General features: G+C 40.2%; 2 protein-coding genes across 7 annotated transcripts in view; one reads left to right on the top strand and one right to left on the bottom strand.

The window, feature by feature from the left end:
* The window catches only part of ACBD5 (acyl-CoA binding domain containing 5), a gene marked incomplete at its 3' end in the record, with an annotated part of 44,669 nt that extends 37,940 nt beyond the window's left edge, over positions 1–6,729 (top strand). For all 6 annotated transcript variants that reach the window (XM_081143907.1, XM_081143904.1, XM_081143905.1 and 3 more), the window contains one exon: positions 5,275–6,729. In XM_081143907.1, coding sequence (XP_081000033.1) covers positions 5,275–5,330 — 56 coding nt within the window. The remainder of the gene's footprint in view (positions 1–5,274) is intronic.
* Positions 6,730–17,394: 10,665 nt separating this feature from the next.
* Positions 17,395–20,310, bottom strand: part of MASTL (microtubule associated serine/threonine kinase like) — a 32,518-nt gene continuing 29,602 nt past the window's right edge. The window contains exon 12 of the mRNA XM_081143876.1: positions 17,395–18,345. Within this exon, the coding sequence (XP_081000002.1) occupies positions 18,188–18,345 (158 nt within the window). The 3' untranslated portion in view covers positions 17,395–18,187. The remainder of the gene's footprint in view (positions 18,346–20,310) is intronic.

The raw sequence follows: 20,310 nt of genomic DNA, 5'->3' as shown, positions 1-20,310 counted from the left end.
CTAGGTTAGGAACACCTGAGTCCAAAACTCTTGGGTTCACCCTAGCCGGTTTGACTCAGTGGTTAGAGCATCGGCCCAAAGACTCAAGGGTCCCGGTTTTGATTCTCTCCAGGGGCACGTACCTCAGTTGCAGGCTCCGTCCCTGGCCCCAGTCGGGGCGCATGTGGGAGGCAAACAATTGATGTATCTGTCTCGCATCGATGTTTCTCTCTCTCTTTCCCTTCCAGTCTCTCTGAGAGCAATGGAAGAAAGATCCTCGGGTGAGGATTAAAAAAAAAATTAAATTAAAAACAAAACAAAACCAAAACTCTTGGGTTCAAGAAAACCCTTAAAGCACTCTTTTGGGTACTATGTAAACTGAGTTACTTTCCATGGATGGGCCCATAGGCAATTGTTTACCTCACTGATGGTCTCACTGATTATGTTTTTTGTATTTTGTCACCATTTCCCATTAAGTGACAACAGACGGGAAAAAGAAATAGGATATTTGATAATAAGATTTTAAGTGCTCTCTTAAATATATGCAGTAGAAACACATGTTAAAAATCTACGGGTTTAAATAATAATGGGTGTGTTGTTCCTCTACCAAAGAACCCAAGTTTCTAATTATTACATTCGATAACAAAAACAAAAAGCAATCATTTGCCCTTCTCTGATGTAGAAGGGATTATCAGCACACTAGGGTAAATGTTCGTGATGGTATTTTACAGTAGAGAAACTGAAATGCATACGACACTTGGGTGAGTTGTTTCAGCCTTTCTTGTTCTCTGCTTTATGTTCATAAATCAACTAAAGTTTTTTGATACATTAATGTCTTGGAATATACCTGCCCACTTGAAAAACTTTAGTAGGATTTCAGAAGCATAATTTGCTTTCTCAATATTGTTAACTCCCTTCCTAATCCTCTTATGTATGTGTCATTTCAGCTCTTAAGATATAGACCTTAATTTAAATCCTTTTTTCACATATTTTATATTTCTCCTATAGTAGTTGACTTTAGTGCTATACCATGTTTTAAATTGATTTCCCTGATAACATTATTACATTTCAACATGTAATAATTCAACATGTAGTAATTTAAGCTGCAGGGAATGGTGGCACTAAAGCCAGGTGTTTACATATTTTGCAATGCATTTCAAAGTTCACTTTCATGTTTCCCATGCAGAAAGTGGGGAGTTGGAGGGCAGAGAAATTGGGCATAAGACAAAAAACTTACTTTAGTTAATATTTGCCCGAAGAGTCATAGGTTTGATTCCTGGTCAAAAGCATGTACCTGGGTTGCAGGTTCGTTCCCGGCCCCAGTCAGGGTGCATTCAGGAGGCAACCAATCTATGTGTCTGTCTCACATCGATGTTTCTCTCTCTCTTCCTCTCCCCTTCCCTTTTACTCTCTCTAAAATCAATGGAAAAAATATCCTCGGGTAAAGATTTAAAAAAAAAAATAATAGTAATAATTTTTTTCCAAGGTTGAAGCATCTTATCACTTTATTAAAAACTGAAAAAGCAAACTATACTTTGCTTCAGCAGTCACCCAAAATAGCAGTTTTCTAAAATTATTTAAAAAATATATTTCTTACCAGTTAGAAGTATACACCGTTTCTCCTATGTATCCCTTTCAGTTGTTTAGAGATGTCTCTGAAATGAAGAAATTCTTCCCTATTTTTAATTTTCTACTTTGTTTTTATTGAATCTTTATCAAGTTTTTCATTGCATGGTAGGTTTTAGCCCTCCTAAATTGCAAGTTATATAGCACTGCTTGACTGCATTTGGATAACATATAGTATTTTTATGTATTATTTGCATATATATGTGTAAATAACAAATTAACTGGGCTTAAAGATAGAGCCATGTTGGATTTGGAAATAAGTTTTGGCTTGGGGGGATTTAGGCAAGGTTTAATCTGGCAGGCTTTAACAGTTTTTAATCTGACATTACAGGAATAAAGATTAGAGAGCAGTGTGTATGGTTTGGAGAGGACAGGTCTGTTTTGGAGCGGAAGAGGAAGATCTAGAAATCCTGTTAGGATGGGAAAAGTGTGGGCAGGAGAAGATTTGCCCTACCCATAATAGGGACCATCCGCACCTCATTCCCTAGCACAGTGTGTGGCATGTAGTAGGCTTTCTTTTCTTTCTTTTTTTAAAAAAATATATCTTTATTGATTTCAGAGAGAGATAGAAACGTCAGTAATGAGAGAGTTGTCACTGATCTGTTGCCTCCTGCACCCCCCTACTGGGGATCAAGCCCACAGCCCGGGCATGTGCCCTGACCAGGAATCAAACTGTGATCTCCTGGATCCTAGGTCGATGCTCAACTGCTGAGCCACGCCCAGCTGGGCATGTACAGCAGTACCTCGGTTTTGGAACGTCTCCATTGACGAACATTTCGTTTTACAAATGCCGTAAACCTGGAAGTAAATGCTTCGGTTTTCGAACATGTCTCGGAAGTTGAACATGCCACACGGCTTCTACTGAGTGCAAGATCCTGAGGCCTAGCTGATCCCTCGGTTTTTGAACGTTTCAGAACTCGAATGGTCTTCCTGAATGGATTACATTAGAAAACTGAGGTACCACTGTAGTAGGCTTTCAATAACTGTGTGCTGAATGCATGGCCGAATACTCACTATTGGCAGCATGGCAAAGTGAAGTGCCATAGGACATGGAAAAACTTTCATTTTATCTAATAATGCATAGATAAACACATATGTATGGAACATAATAGCTTTTTTTTTTTTTAATCCTCACTTGAGGACATTTTCTCCATTGATTTCTAGAGAGAGTGGAGGGAGGGACAAGGGGGGAAGAGAGAGAGAAAGAGGGAGAGAGAGAAACATCGATGTGAGACAGACACATCAGTTGGTTGCCTCCTGCCTGTGCCCAGACCAGGGTGGGGAACCTGCAACCGAGGTACGTGCCCTTGATCAGGAATTGGACCCGGGACCCTTCCATCTGCAGGCTGATGCTCTAACCACCAAGCAAAACCAGCCAGTTCTGGCCATTATTATTATTATTATTTTTTACATTAACAGTAATACTTAAGGTCCACTGCTTGATTTTTTTTTCCAGTATAGAAGAATGTAAATTTAAAAGTAAAAGAGATTTCTCACTTCACTCTGCAGTGGATTAGAAAAACCTTCTTTTTCTCTGTGATATGAAGAAAAACACTTGCAGACCTGTTCAACAATTGTCCATTAGTCTCCTGTAGTGCCACCTCTCCCCAGTTACCCAACCTCATAATTTTGCTATTAAAATTATCCATGAGTGGGGTGAAGAGGGATGGGTGGAGGTGGAAGAGGGCATAGAGGGGATAAAAGGTGATAGAAAAAATAAAATACAATTAGAATGTGAAAAAAAGCTGAGAAAGGGAAAATAATAATAAATTATCCATGAGTTAAATACGAAAAGCAGACCTGTTAAGTCCCAATGGCTACTCTAAATGTATTACTTTTTCTATTTTTCTTATCAGTCTGCCCAGATTCATAAATTGGCTGTCATATAGTTTCCTTGGAAATATTGAGCTTTCAGTAGAGAGGTAGTCATAAAAACTGGGTAGAGATGAGCCCTCCTTGGGGCATGCTCACGCAAATCTCCTTTTTGAGTGAATTTTCTTTATCTTAAACTCTAAGGGTCCCCACAAGACTTGCAACCAGGGGACCAATGGGTAGTGGCATCTCGTTCCGGGCTAACCCCCTAAACCTGTCCTCAAGGCCCCCCTTTCTCTGACTTTTCAATGAGCCAATAGCAGCCCCACCTTGGCTTATTTCTGCCCTTGTGACTCTTATTGCTCAGTGAGCCAAAGCAGCCCTGCCTAGGCTCTCTTTTGTTGCTTCTTCTATCCTAATCCCTTCCTTGTATCACTGCCCCCAGCTTTAGTAAACTACTCTCAAAATAAAAAACATCCAAAACTGGGTAGGGATGGGGTGGATCTCAGGAGAAACATTCTTCAAATGGAGTGTGGTGAAGATGGTACTGGCCCAAAAAGGCAGGCCCATGCTTCTTAGGAAGAAGAATAATCTCAGCAGTACAGCCAGAGTAGAGTTCAGTGGACTAGGGCAAAGGCAGAATTTTATTCCTGTTCCTTTATTTGTTGCTTTTTGTAATTTTTCTTCCCTTATCACATCATATCCTACATTTTGTAAGTTAATTTTTAAAAAAGGGAGAAACAGATCTCATTAAGAGGCTGAAAACATTCTAAAGTTCTGAAGACAGTGCTAGTGATTTATATCTATATTCTATTTCCCTGTCGTAACAGAATAATGTTGAAGATTAGGGTTTATAGACCCAAGTTGTATAAACCTGCAGAGGACTTTGTGTAGTAAACTGCTTCACATAGATTCTTGATAAATGTTGCTAACTGTTCTGGCACCTTCCAGTTAATATTTCTGCTAAAACCTCACTCAGGCAGTGAGTCTTTAAAACCACCTACAGTTTTATTCCTCCAGGGGCCTTTTTCTTTATGCAGTGAGTTATGTGAAAATTGATCTGATTATTTAAAATGTTACTCCTGCCAAAGGGGGATCGCATAAGAGTATTTCCACACAGGAGAAGAATGAATCTGTACTGAGACAGTTTCAGCCGTTTTGGCATCTTGAGTGCTGGGAGGGTGCAGAGATTTTACAGCTCGGGGAACCTTTCCCAGAACTCAGATCACATGTGATTGTTGCGTCTTGTGCAAACAAGCCCACCATTCTCCTATAGCTCATTCACTCTGCTATAATTAAAACCATCACACTATGCATATCTGAATTGTTGGTTTATGTCTCCCCACCGGCCTCAATTAAACCAAGAAGTCTTTTGAGGGCTGGGATCCTGCCTCATTTATGTGTAAATCCCCAGTGCGTGGCACAATGCCTGAAAAGTAACAGATATATATGTTGGTTAAATGAATAGTCCAGATTGTACATCTGTCAACTTTTTGTAATTTTATTAAGCTTTTTGTTTCACAGCTTTTCCATTTTGATAAACTATGAAGTAATTTTTAAAAATCTGAATTATAATAGCCAACTAGAAAAGGATGGGAATTTAGAAGCTATGAGGAGGAATGTACATTTAAATGATTTATTATAAGCCATTTGCTAATGTCAGCACTTGCAATTAAGTTTTTTCTATCAAGCTATAAGTGACATGAAGTAATTTCATACGGACCATTTGTGATTTTATGGCTTTATTTAGGATTTGAATGTTATGATTATGTTAGAAAATTATTTGGCATGGGATGTGTTTCATATTCAGGTTGCATTTTTATTCATAGGAAATTGGTTTTTACTTTCTTTTTAAAGAAAACGGAACTGAAGAAAATTTTATTTCAACCAAGAAGACTACTGGGCCTGGATGACCTTGGAATGAAATGGATTGTGGAGCTCACAAGAAAATCCTAGTTTGTGATTATTACATTTCTTATTGTTGTCCAATAGTTTGGTTTGTGTACATATATACATATATATATTTTGCACTACACAAATGATAACATTTTAAAGACTAACGTTGCTGATACTTGAATAATCAATCTCAACTAGGTTGTAAGTAGCACACATAGATTTACCCTACCCTTGAACTTGAAGGACATTAAATTATTAATTATTGCTTGGTAACATGTTTACCTGATTATCTCCCATAGAGAAATATAAGCTGCTTAGGTACAGTTGTGACAATGAGATCAGATTTATAACTGGGTATTTTTAATTTTCTAAATTAAATATGAGAAAGAATGCAAATCAGGAGTGAATTTCAAATTAGATTATATTGACTTTCTATCTTAGTCACTGAATTGCTGTTTCAAGGAGTAGAAAACTTCTATAATCTTTGATGGGTGTTCACAGCTCTGACTTTAGCGTTCAAACAACATTATTATAAACTAGAGCCCATTTAACAGGCTTAGTTTTTACAAATGACTCACAGAATAGACATAACCTGCTGATGGAAAAGGTGAAAAATGGGCTTAAAATAGGCTTGAAAGTTTATTCTGAGCCTGTAGATCATTAATAAGATTTTTATTAAATCCTATACATTTATTCCTTTGTAATCATTTGTCTTTTACTGAGGATATCTTGTTTCTGCTTCATCAGGTGCTTTGAAATATAAAATGAAAAAACTTATTTATACTGTTTTTACAAAGGTCACAAAGGATACACATGAAAATTACTTTCCTGCAACTGGTAAACTACACAGCCTGGATTCTTAACCTCTTAGTGCCTCAGTTTTTCCTTCGGGGTATATGTAATATTTGAGAAGTACCTATATTAAAAGGATTTTCAAGCTAGCAGGCTATGTGCTTCCATATGAATAAGGCATACCCAATTAATGTCAGTTTAAGTTTTTCTCCCCTACCTCCCACATTTAAACTAAAAAGAAGACTATAATTTAGATCCTTGAAGGCTCTTTGGAATTATTTTTCCTGTATACCTTCTCATTTAGATGTACTTTGTACTTTAAAGGTATCTCTGATTCAAAGGCTTATGTAGCAAATGTTTTAAATATTCATAGTGTACTGGATTTAGCATCATGTGTTCAGAGTGTTTGCAGTAAGAGAGAAAGTAATCCATCTCTTTTAAGGAGGGTGGTTCTTTGTTTACCTGAAGAAAAATGTACAAAAAGGCACTGTTTTCCCTTATTTTTTCCTTTTATGTAACTTTGTTTTGTTAATCCTCACCTGAAGATATTTTTTCCATTGATTATTAGAGACAGTGGAGGGGGGAGGAGAGAGAGAGAGAGAGAGGGAGGGAGGGAGGGAGGGAGGGAGGGAGGGAGGGAGGGAGGGAGGGAGGGAGGGAGGGAGGGAAACATCAATGTGAGAGAGACACATCGATAGGTTGCCTCCTGGATGCACCCTGATTGGGACTGGGGATTGAACCTGCAACCCAGGTACATGCCTCTTGACTGGGAATCAAACCATTGACCCTTCAGTACACAGGCTGATGCTCTAACCACTGAGCATGTTGACCAGGGCGATGTTTTTTACTTTTTTAATCCTATCTTAATTAAAATGTGTCTGTATTGAGCAGGGATGGGGAACGTCCAGCTCATGGGCCATATACAGCCCACGAAATCATTTGGTCTGTCCCTGCCAAGGCAACTGCAGGCAGGATTAGAAATTCAATAAATCCAGGAGCTTTTTTCATAGTTAATTTTTAAGTTGATAATTTTGTATGGCCCGTGAATGATGTTATAAATATCCAAATGGCCCTTGGCAGAAAAAAGGTTCCCCACCCCTGGTATAGAGGGATCTACTAATAATGTTTTTAATGTGTTTTTTTTTGTTAATCCTCACCCCAGGATATTTTTCCCATTGATTTTTAGAGAGAGTGGAATAGAGGGAGGGAGGGGGAGAGAGAGAAAGAGAGAGAAACATTGATGTGAGAGAGACACATTGATTGGTTGCCTCCCACACACGTTTCAACTGGGGCTGGGGTTTGAACCTGCAACCCAGGTACGTGCCCTTAACCAGGAATGGAACCTGAGGCCCATCGGTGCGCGGGCTGAGGCTCTAACCATTGAGCACCACTGTCCAGGGCTAGTATTGGTTTTTAAAAACTCCTCTATTTAGGAAAAAAAATTAAGTTTAGACCCCGTGGATCAGGGATTATTTTCAAAAATTAGATATCAATCTGGTATCAAAAAATGGTGGCTTTTCTTTTACTATATAGATAAAATGCAAATTAAGAATGTAAGCAGCTGTGACTAGTTACAGGCAGTTAGGGGTTACTAACTCCTAGGGTTGACTATTTGTATCCTATTCTAAAGTCTTATTTTATAGTTTGAAAAGCACTTTGCACACAGTTCTTGTATATACAAATAAAGATGGAATTATAGGAGATAGTGTTATTGCTTTGTTTAACATGAACCTCAGTTAAAATTTTAAATTGACAGCTATGGTATTTTTTAATGATCTACTTCTTTTTGGTTTCTTTATTGTAAAACTAAGTTAAAAATAAAGGTTAATGAGAAATATTGTGGTTTTTATTACTTGTTACTGTTTACTACTTGATTATATATATAATAAGGATTAAATGAGAATAAATAGAAGGGAATCATACTCTTTCAAAATAAAGCCATGCTATTACATATAATTTTATAAAAATCAGAATTGAGATAAAGTTCACCTCCCCTTCAGTTATTTAGTTAAGAATGTTATTGACCCAGTCAAAAAAATCTAGTTTCAGTTCTTATACCAAATAGACAGCTTTCCATAGCCATTCAATGCTCCCTTAATCAGACATCTTAAATACATAGTTGTTCCTAGGTGGAAAATGGTGAGAAGTTTGTGTTTTTAATACAAATATATAACTTGTAACTTCTACAGATAGTGATAAAAGTGATGTTAACTATTCGTATCATTTAAGATATTCGTGTTCTGCTACATGTAATAGAAATCTAACTGCAGTGGCTTGGAGGTAGGAAGTCTAGGGCTGGTAAGGTGCTTCCACCATGCCATGAGGTTCCTTGGTCTTCCTGTTCCACCATCTTTATAATCTTATTGTTATTATTTTAAAAAATATATCTTTATTGATTTCAGAGAGAGGAAGGAGAGGGGGAGAGAGAGAGAGAAACATCAATGATGAGAGAGTCATTGATCGGCTGCCTCTTGCATGCCCCCTGCTCAACCACTAACCCACCCTGGCAGGGCTCTTTTGGTTTTCAGTGCCTCCTCTTTAAGTTATTTATGTTTTTCCTTTCTGCTTCTCAACCCTTGCTTTCTCTCTGACTTTCCATTAATTCTCCTTCCCAATTGTACCACATTTTATAAGCTGGAAAATGATAAATGTCCTTTTTCTTTTAAAAAACAAAAGATCTTTTAAATATATACATAATACAGGTGAAGGGGTAGCCATTGTTGTTTTTTCTGCCTAGCATGCTTTTCTTTTTCTGATGAAAGTACCACTCTCCTCTCTTCCTTCCCCCTATGGAGAGCTCTTCCTCTGCCACTCGGATCTGGTGATTCTGGTGAGGTTGCTAAATGGAACACCCAGTTGTGCCCATTCCTGCCCTGCCCTAAGCCACAGTAATGGGCATGTGACACAAACCTGCCCAGTGCATATCCCATTCTGACCACAGGGAGAGTCCCAGGGATGAGCGTTTGACCATCAGTGAGGGCAGTCATTCCGTGGGTTCATTTCATGAATCTAGGAGAGAGCATTTTGCCTTTTCCAGAATGTTACATAGTTGGAATCATACAGTATGTAGCCTTTTAAGATTGGCTTCTTAGCAATATACATTTAAGGATTTCTCTGTAATTTCATGGCTTCATAGCTCATTTCTTATATTTTTTATGCCTATGTTTCAGTAAAACTTTATTTACAAAACAAGCAGAGGGCCAGATTTGGCCCATGGGCTATAATTTGCTGACTTCTGATTTAGATAGTTCATTTCTTTTAGCACTGAATAATGTTTCATTGTATAGCTGTACCAGTTTATTTATCCACTCACCTATTGAAGGACATCTTGGTTGCTTCCACATTTTAGCAACTATAAACATCTATGTGCAGATTTTTGTGTGGTCATAAGTTTTCAGCTCATTTGGGTGACTAGCAAAGAGCGTGATTGCTGGGCCATATAGTAAAGTTATGTTTAGTTTTGTTGGAGACAGTCTTCTGAAGTGGCTATACTATTTTGTTTTCCCACCAGCAATGCATGAGAGTTTCTGTTCCACATCTTTGTCAGCATTTGGTATTATCAATGTTTTGAATTTTAGCCATTTTGATAGGTGTGTAGTGGTATCTCATTGTTGCATTTTTTCTTTTTGAATTATAGCCTGTGAGGTTATTTCCCTAGGGATACTGGGGCCATATATCCTGCTGCTTGGAGGAGCCTTACATAATAAGGCTAACTAACATCTAGACCTAGGAACTTAGAAAAGAGTCAGAAACAGTGAGTTCAAATCCCTTAATCTGATTAAGTCTGAATCACACTACCCTTCTCTGTATACAGTTTGTTTACATGGGTTAAGAAATTACCATTTTTTATTTTTAAAAACTTTATTTATTGATTTTATAGAGAGGAAGGGAGATAGGTAGATAGACAGGTAGAGAGAGACATTGATTGTTGTTCCACTTCTTTATGCACTCATTGGTTGATTCTTGTATGTGCCCTGACCAGGGATTGAACCCACAACCTTGGCGTATCAGGATGACACTGACCAACTGAGCAACCTAGTGGGTAGGGCAAGAAATTTCCATTCTTATTTTTTTTTATCCTCGAGGATATTTTTACCATTACCATTGCTTTTCAGAGAGAGTGGAAGGGAGGGAGAGAGAGGTGAGAGAGACACATCACTTGGTTGCCTCCTGCATGAGTCCTGACCAGGGCTGTGGATTGAACCTGCAACCCAGATATGTGCCCTTGGCTGGACTAGAACCCAGGACCCTTCAGTCTGTAGGCTGATGCTCTAACCACTGAGCAAAACCGGCCAGGGCTCCATTCTTATTTAAGGTAGTTTAAGTTAGGTTTCTGACACTTGTAACCAGAGTCCTAACTGGTATAGGTAGCTCTTAATTCTCAGGACTGAGTGCAGACTTTGGAGCCAGACTGTCTAGGTGGTTTTTTTTCTCCAAATTGTTTTGGTCTATATATTTCAAGAAACTTTACTCAGTATCCAGTAATCCTTGGTGGTTTGCTCATATTTACGAGTGAGGAACTAAAAAGCTGATTGGAGGCTCTGAGTGGGGCTTAGAAATAGTAAGCTTCAGTGAAGGGCTTTTTGGAAACCATTCATGTCATAATGTTGGATATTTTTAAAGAACTCTTGGGGTGGTTAAATTCCTCAGAGAACACTCTAGAGTCTCTTGCCTGGAGGAGTAAATCCTTGCTATCAGCATTCTGAGGAATGGGGGCTAGAGGACTGGGAGTCTTGGCATCTGGTGTATATTCATCCAAAGCCCATTTTAGTGTTATTACTGTATTAGTCAGGGACCTGTAGGCAAACAGAAATGGCAAACTCATTTGGATATGTTGAAGAGTGTACTAAAGAGCCGATTAATGAAGGAATAAGTAGGGTGGAAGGAAACCATAAAAAATAGTACTTTATTAGTTTGCTAGGGCTGCCGTGACAAAGTACCATAGACTGGGCAGCTTAGCAACAGAAATTTATTTTATCACAGTTCTGGAGCCTAGAAGTCCAAGATCAACATATTGACAGGGTTGACTTCTTCTGAGACCTCTCTGCTTGTAGATGACCATCTTTCCCTTGTGACTTCACATGGTTTTCCCTCTGTACCTGTATGTGTACTAATCTCCTTTTCTTTTAAGGGCACCAGTCACATTGGATTAGGGCCCACCCTAACTACCTCTTTAAAGATTCTATCTCCAAATACAGTTACATTCTGAGGTACCAGGGGGAGGTTAGGTTTTCAGTGTATGAATTTTGAGGTGACACAGTTCAGCCTATAATAAGTATCTGGAGAGGAGTAACAGGAGGTTCTGTTACCACCCTGCAGGTTTTCAGTGATGAGGGGAAGGGGCACCATCATATGCCAGAGACAGACCAGAACTCATGGAAAGGGTCACCTTACAAGAGCTGACACTTTTGGTCAAGGGAGGCAGCCATCCTGCCAGGACCCACAGAGAGGGAAGTGTGGGAATCAACATTCTTCCCTTGGATCTCTTGGTGATACTCTCCAGGAGCCAAGCCTAACTGGAAGCCAGAGGTACAGGGGAGTCTGTTGAGGCAGTCAATACAGGTCAGCTTCCCGGGACACAGCAGGCCGGAGCAGGGGGAAGCTGCATCTGGAGGGGCAAATGGAAGATCTATAGTATAGTACCCTTGCCATCAACTGTGTTCAGTCTCCTTTTTTTTTTTACCCTAGACAGAAAAAACCCTGTATTTGCCAGGAGTCAGGGAGGGGCAGTCAGAAGGGTGTGTGCAGTTGGGGAGAGGATCTAGGGATCTGCTTCTTAAATGGAATTCAGCTACAGACATACCCCGTTTTACTGCACTTCACATTGTGCTTTGCAGATTTTTTTCTTTTCTTTCTTTTTTTTTTACAAATTGAAGGTTTGTGGCAGCCCTGCATGAAGGAAATCTATCAGCAACATTTTTCCAACAGGCTCAGACGATGGTCAGATGATGGTTAGCATTTTTTTTTTTTTTTAGCACAAACTATTTTTATTTAATTTTTTTAACATATCTTTATTGATTTCAGAGAGAGGAAAGGAGAGGGAGAGAGAGAGATAGAAACATCAATGATGAGAGAGTCACTGATCCGCTGCAGCCTGCAACCCGGGCATGTGCCCTGACCGGGAATCGAACCCTGATTGCCTGGATCCTAGGTCGATGCTTAACCACTGAGCCACGCCTGGCCGGGCAGCACAAACTGTTTTTAAATTAAAGTGTGTACATATAGTGTAAACACAACTTTTATATGCACTGGGAAACCAAAAAATTTATGTGACCTACTTTATTGAAGTGGTCTGGAACAGAACCTGCAATATCTCTGAGGTATGCCTGTAATTATTTTAACCACTCGCTTTCATTCTTACTTTGGGATGCTCGTGGTACCCCCTCCTGACTGAACCTTTTTGAGGACTTTTGTAGGGTGCATTGGATTGACTTGGCTCTCTCCATGACTCACCAAGGATTTCATTCTAGTTTTTTTACTACCTCACCCATTTATTTTGTTGTGTCCTTTCCTATTCTCTCTGTACTTTTTGGGTGTTCCAGTTACTATGGCTGGATAACAAATTACCCAAAAACTTAGTGGCATAAACAGTCATTTATTGTGCTCATGGATTGTGTGGATGGGACACAGCAGGGCTCCATGATATTTGAGTCAACTCAGAATGGGGGCTAGAGTCATCTGAATTTGTGCTCACTCATCTGGCAGTTGCTTCTGTGAAGACTCTAAAGACTGGAGGCCACCACAACTGGGGTTCTGTGGGTATTTCTCTTTATATGTGGCTTCTCCATATTGTCTTTTCAGCATTGTGTCTTCAGGATAGCAGGACTTCTTATATGTCAGCTGAGGCTCCCAAGGTGTGTGTACCAAGACAGAGCCAGGCAGAAGCTGTGTTGCCCTTTCTAAACTATCCTGCTGTGCAGAGTCACTTTCACCACTTTGTCCATTAGAAGCAAGTCACTAAGGTGGCTGGGGATCGAACCTGCAACTGAGGTCTGTATCCTTGGCCAGAATCGAACCTGGGACCCTTCAGTCCATGGGCCGATGCTCCAACCACTGAGCAAAACTGGCTAGGGCATATTGCCTTTTTTTCAAGTCTATTTTGTCTGGTATAAGTATTGTTACCCCAGCTTTTGCTTCCATTTTCATGAAATAACTTTTTCCATCCCTTTACTTCCAGTTTGTGTGTGTTTTGCTATCTGAAGTGGATCTTTTGTAGGCAGCATATGATTGGTTCTTGTTTTCTTTTCCATTCAGTCACCCTGTGTCTTTTGATTGAAGGATTGAATCTATTTGCATTTAAAGTAATTGTTGATATGTATTTATTGCCATTTAATTATTCATATTTTTTATCTCTTTTCTTCTCCTTCGTCTTAAATAAGACCTTTAACATTTCTTGTAATACTGGTTTGGTGGTGATGGACCCCTTTAGCTTTTTCTTGTCTGGAAAGCTGTTTATCTGTCCATTGATTCTTAACAATAGCTTTGCTGAGTAATCTTGATTGTAGGTCCTTGCTTTTCATCACTTTGAATATTTTGTGCCAGTCCCTTCTGGCTTGAGAAGTTGCTGCTGAGAAAACAGCTGACAGTCTTATGGGAGCTCCTTTGTAGGTAACCAACTGCCTTTCTCTTGTTGCTTTTAAGATTCTTTGTCCTTAACCTTTTGCATTTTAATTATGATGTGTCTTGGTGTGGGGTTCTTTAGGTTCATCTTGTTTGGGATTCTGCACTTACTAAACTTGTATGTCTATTTCCTTTGCCAAGTTTAGGGACTTTATTTACTTTTTTTAATATTTTTCTTTTTTTTAAATCCTCACTGGAGGATATTTTTTCCATTGCTTTTCAGAGAGAGTGGAAGGGAGAGAGAGAGAAACATCAATGTGAGACACATCGATTGGTTGACTCCCACATATACCCAGACTGGGGCCGGGGATTGAGCCTGCAACCCAGGTACGTCCCCTTCGCTGGAATCAAACCGGGGACCCTTCAGTCTTTGGGTCGACTCTCTAACCACTGAGCCAAACTGGCTAGGGCTCTTTCATTATTTTTTCAAATAGGTTTTCAGTTCTTTGTTCTCTCTCCTCTTCTTCCAGCACTTCCATGTTGCAAATGTTGGTATGTTTGATGTTGTCCCAGAGGCCCCTTAAATTACTCTCATTTTTTTGGATTCGTTTTTCTTTTTGTTGTTCTGATTGGGTGTTTTCTAATACCTTATCTTCCAAATCATGGACTTGATCCTGTGCTACATCTAATCTGTTCATTCCTTCTAGTGTATTCTGTTTTTGTTTTTTTAAATATACTTTTATTGATTTCAGAGAGAGAGGAAGGGAGACAGAAACATCAGTGATGAGAGAGTCATTGATCAGCTGCCTCCTGCACATCCCTGACTGGGGATTGAGCCTGTAACCCGGGCATGTGCCCTGACTGGGAATCGAACTTCAATCTCCTGGATCATAGGTCAATGCTCATCCACTGGGCCATGCTGGCTGGGCTCCTTCTAATGTATTCTTTATTTTAGTTTTTGTATTCTTCATTTTTGATTGGTCCTTTTTTTCTATCTCCATTTCTGTTTCCTGTTTCTGTTGAAGTTTTCACAGAGTTGATCTATTCTTCCTCTAAGTTCATTCAGCCTCCTTATAACCGGTGTTTTAGACTCTGCATCTGGTAGATGCTTGACTCTATTTTGTTTAGTTCTTTTTCTGGAGATTTGTTCTTTTATTTGGGACATGTTTCTTTGTCTCCTCATTTTGGTTGCCTCCCTGTGTTTGTATCTGTTAGTTAGAGCTACTACATCTTCCAGTCTTGACAGTGTAGTAGTTGTCCTATGGGGCCCAGTAGTGCAGCCTCCCTGGTCATCTGGGTGTGGCACTCCAGGTGCACCCTCCATGTGGGTTGTGTGTACCCTCCTATTGTAGTTGAGCCTTGATTGCTGTTGGCATACCAATGGGAAGAATTTACTTCCAGGACATTTGTCTGCAAGGACCAGTTGTGACTACAGTGGAGGAGCTCTTGTGCAGGAACCCACCCCACAGAGCAAGACTTCCTTCAGTAGGGCTCTGGTGTCGCCTGAGTCTGCCCCTTGAGTGTGATGCTGGTGGAGGTGGTTGGGTGGAGCTCCAGTGTAATCTGAAGTTGTCTTCTGGGTGTGTTGGCTCAGGGTCCTCCTGGGAGGTGCAGGCCAAGATCAACCACTGCCTGTGCCCTGCCCAGGGCCAACCGGCACGAGCTACAAAGTGAGCTGCAGATGACTGCGACTTGTGCTGGGCTTGGAGGTATCTGGGAGAGGCTAGTTGCCACTAGTCCCAGGCTTGGGGCTGCTTAGCAAGAGGTACAGGGCACGCTGAGGCCACATGGTGCTTGTTTGGGGTTTGTGGAACCTTTGATTTTATGAAAGTGTGCAGCATAAGCCAAGAGAGGCTGTTTGTATGGAAATACCACTGGAAGCAGCTTGGGTGAGCCCACATGTTGGGTGGGGTGGGGTCTCAGGGAAATACCAGGGAAGGGCTAGCCATGTTAGTCAGGGACATGGAGATTCAGATATGGCCCTGGATCTGTGAGGGGGAGGGCTCAGCAAAGGAACAATGGCCTCTGCTAACACTTGTCTGGGAGAAAGCTGCCCCTCCAGTCCTCGCCTTGAAGCCAGACAATCCAGTTCCTCGTGTATGTCCCTGGTGCCTTTCAAGCTGCTGCCCCAGCACTGGAGCTGAGGGAGTGTGTCTGAGTGTCTGTGCATGGGCCCCTTAAAAGGAACGCCTGGGTCTCCAGCTGCCCTGTCTCACTCAGCCACATCCCCACTGGTTTTCATAGCCAGAAGTTATGGGGATTTCTCTTCCTGGCATTGGAACCTGGGCTGGAGATCCTCGTGTGGAGCTGGGACTTCCGGATTCTCAGAGTTTTCCATAGCAGAGAGGTCCCTCCCTATTTTTACTGCTACATGTGGGTGTGGGATCTGCCCGTCCCATCTCCACCCCTTCTACCAGGTTCAGATGTGGCTTCTTCTGTATATATTTAGTTATAGGACTTCTGTTCAGCTAGACTTCAGGTGGTTCTCCATCATGGCTGTCCATAGTTGATTTGATGTAGTTGTGGGAGGATGCAAGCGCTGAGGTTACCTGCTCAGCCACGTTGACTGGAAGCCTCAGGTTTTTCCTTGACCAGTACCTGAACCCACCACAACTTGACAGGTGTATTAAAGGGTTAAGTTTAGGTAATAAATCACTTGTTCCCAGTAAACACCATTACAGCACGCAGTGCTCCAGGTGACTATAGCAGCACATGCTAGGTCTTAACAGCAAATGTTCCCACTTAAAGGTACGGTCCCTTGCCTTGGGAATAGGGTCACTGTACATTTCCCGTTATTCAGTAATGTTTCAAGTACGTGGTAAGACTGGTGTCCTGGGCAGTTCTATTAAAGAACTGGTTTGGTCCTTATTATTGATTTTTAAATTTTATTATTTTTATTTTTGCTTGTTCCTTATTTTTTATCTGCACTGTATAGGTAAATAATCAGTACCTTAGAGTTTTATCTGCCCAAGGTCTTTTACGTGGTAGAGCAATGGTGTAGACTCCCCCTCCCCCATTGCTTTTTAGAAAATAGGAGAGAAAGAGAGGGAAACATTGATTAGTTGCCTCCCGCACGTGCCCCAACCAGGGCTGGGGATCCAGCCTGCAACCAAGGCATGTGCCCTTGGCCGGAATCCAACCTGGGACCCTTCAGTCTGCAGGCCAATGCTCTAACCACTGCTCAGTGGCTAGGGTGGTTTAGACCGTTTGTGCTTGATTCCACAGCCACTGTTCTCTGTACTACTTAAAAATATCATAAAAATAATCCTATGCTTTTACCTAGTTATGGGAAAGATATAATTTATATTAAATGAAGTTTTAATAATTTATTTTAAATATTTTATTAGAAGAGGTATTAGGAGCATTAAATCTAAGTAGTCATTACTTAAACTCAGTAAAATCATTAAACCATGGATTCAGTTATATAGCACTGATTATAACTGTCTCTTTTACTGTAAGTTTTACACTTGTACTATCTTCCTCAGCTACATTAGCATGGTTCTTACTGGGATGGTAATGGAAAGTAAAAACATAGAGCCAAGTGCAAAACGAACAATAGTATTAAATAGATTAGCAGCAAATTTATGTACGATATATTTAAATTTGAACTCTGCTCTTTTGAGGGGTAAATATGCTGAAAGTCTTGATGTATTTATGACCTGTGAAGCTGAATCTTAGTGTGTGCGTGTGTGTATAAAAGAATGATGTTGACAAATAATATACTTGAGGTATGTTACAATTGTATTTATTAAATCAAAGTACATTTCTTATAAAGGATCAGGGCGTCTCTGGTAATGCTGCATATGTTTTAAACAAATTATTTTAACATGTAAACCATCACATTTTTTATTAAAACTGAACAAGCTGTTAAAATTGCTATACTATATCACACCTAACCTTTCTAGTACCATTTTAAACAAATATGCATTGTAGAGAATGCACCAGAAGCAGTCAAGATAGCAAAACTGTATTCATAGGAAAGTAAGCCAAAACCGTAGTCCTTTTGTTTATCCCTCATTCCCAAAAGGACCTACACTACGAGTGAAGGAATTTTCCAGCTGCATTTTGAGGTCATAAATGCAGCCTTAAAGGATTGCCCTTGAGACTATAGCTTTTGCAGGCAGTCATGTACAAATAAATTACATTAAAATAAAACTGTATGGTGTTTCTGTTACTTTAACACCAAACTGAACGGTGTACTGAAATCAACAGATGAGAAAGAAAATCAAGCTCAGGCTCACTTTCTCTAAAGTGGTAGTGCCATTCTAGTTTTATTGATGCATTAATTTTCATAAAGTGCAGTGACAAAATAAATAAGATGAAAGAAGCTTTGAGATTAAGATAAGTTATTGATTATATTCTTGATAGCCTTTTACCTCTGTGGAAGCTGTAACCATACATTAGAAGCTCATTGATCCAGGTAAAATGACTTTTCCCCCTAAATAAAAGTATTATTAAGGAGTATATAATTATGCTAGCTCCTTCTATAAGGCAAGGTTAGGTGAAAGGGTAAATTTATGTGCTATAGACTGAATCCCGATACAGTCAGGTGCTGAGCATTATTCCTGGCTTCAAAATATGACGTATCTGTCTCGTCATCTGGTTGGGGTATGAAAGGCATAGTTTGATGCTGTAGATTTTCCCAGTCCACATCACTGAAGAGAGGATGATGTTTCAGCTCTTCGGAAAAATATAAAACAAAATGGAAATATTATAACCCCATCACCTAAGCAAGTACTGTTCTACCAGAATGAAGAAGAGACGCTCTTGAATCTTGACCTACTTTATTATGCCACTTTCATAGGCATTTGTTTGTATGTTTCTCTGTTTAACCACATCCTTCTCAATGACATACACTGTCATTCTGTGTATCACTTGGTATAGGACAGGTACCTGATCTACATTTGTCAAATGAGTGATTGAATGATTTGCCTTAACAGAAGCCTTTCTCACTGCCTCCATCTTCCCACATAATCCCTGACTTGAGGAGAGAGAATGTGATCTACTTCCTGCTCCCCCATGCAGCTTCCACACCACTCACCTTCCATGATTAATGTCCCATTTCTCATTCCAAGTTCTTGTTACCTCTTTATATCTCTGCAGTCCTTAGCACTATCTATTGCCTTAGGTAACTTTAGCAAGAAGCTCATCTCCACTCCCTTGCTGTCTTTGCTGTGCTCCATCCCTTACCTGTCATGGTGATTTCAACATATACATTGGTGACACTTCTGACACATTCTCATCATGGTTCTTTGACTTCCTTGATATCACTGACTTGCATCTTCACAAAACACCGACTATCTAGCAGTATGGTCACACCTGGGATCTTTACTGCTTCCATTTACTGTGGGGAGCCGCTGTGGCCCCAGGCACGGAGGAGCTGCCTGGGTGAGCTGCAGAAGTGCTCCCCTGCTCCCTGGGAGATGTGGGGGAGCTGCTGTGGCCCCAGGCACAGAGGAGCTGCCTGGGTGAGCTGCAGATGTGCTCCCCTGCTCCCTGACCCAGACCTTGAGGCACCAAGGCGATACTAATTTAGCTTGCAGCCTTAGATTCTAGAAAGGCTTATTAGGAAGTTGGCCCCAGCCTGAAGGGTTAAGGGACAGTCAAGCCACATACCAAGCCAAGGACTTAATCCCCCCCAAAAGTTCCTATTAGAAGCCGAGGCAAGGTTAGTTACCAAGGTCTGAGCTCCTGCAAGAGGCAGGATGTTTACTTGGAAAGAGCAGTTGTACGGCCTTAAAGGAATTACTTTGTATTGGGCAAGGGAGAGGAAAACAGGACGGGGTGCTGTTCAGCAAAAACAACAGCCCCGGTATAAAAAAAGCTTGGAAAATAAACTCGGGGCTGGCAGCTGACAGCAGGCACGAGCTGCAGCCCTGCGGATCCCATCTTTTTTGTGTCTGTCTTTTCTTCATCCTCACCACCCCTTCCTCAGGACCGTTTGACTCTGCCGGGGGGCTCCAGCAATTTACAAAATCTCAACTTTGCTCATCTCTTTAACTACATTTTTATACCTGTCATCTTTCCTATTTCCTTCTACCTACTAAAATGAAAATATGCTCTTTTGATCACACTAGTTGCTAGACATAACCTCCCCTCTCAATCTTTCACTTCATAAGGCAACAATAACATTGACAAAATAAAGAAGTGGCCATTAAGGCAGTAAATAGTTAAAAAAAGCAGCAATCAAATTTGAGGCAAATATTGGGAGAAGACTACACAGATGGAAAAGAATTATGTGTCTGTATTGGGGGTGATGAGTTGGAAAATCCGTATGTCTACATGTTGCCTTTTTCCTAAACTAAAAAACTGGTAGCAATATACAGGGATAAGATAGCAAAAACAATTTTCATTTAGAGAATTTGTCTTTTAATTGTTCAAAATAAATATCTGAGCGTGGAATACTTGAGAGTTACTTGTTGTAGTAATTCTTAAACTGTGATACCTGGATGTAATGTGATGCTTTATGACCCTCTCATCATAACTATTCATTTAAACTGAATCTACAAAGGAATTCTAACCTAGTTTAAGATGAACTAAACAAACAGCTGAAGCAACTATTTTGTAACTGAAGAATACCCCTATTGGTTTCCCTTTGCAAACCATTCATTAAACATAAGAAATCTGAGGTCACTGGTAAAATTG

The sequence above is a fragment of the Miniopterus schreibersii genome (genome assembly GCF_964146895.1).
Source record: "Miniopterus schreibersii genome assembly, chromosome: 1".
In the NCBI taxonomy this organism is placed as follows: Eukaryota; Metazoa; Chordata; class Mammalia; order Chiroptera; family Miniopteridae; genus Miniopterus; species Miniopterus schreibersii.
Note: the sequence above shows the minus strand (reverse complement) of the source record. Positions and strands in the feature narration are given on the sequence as shown.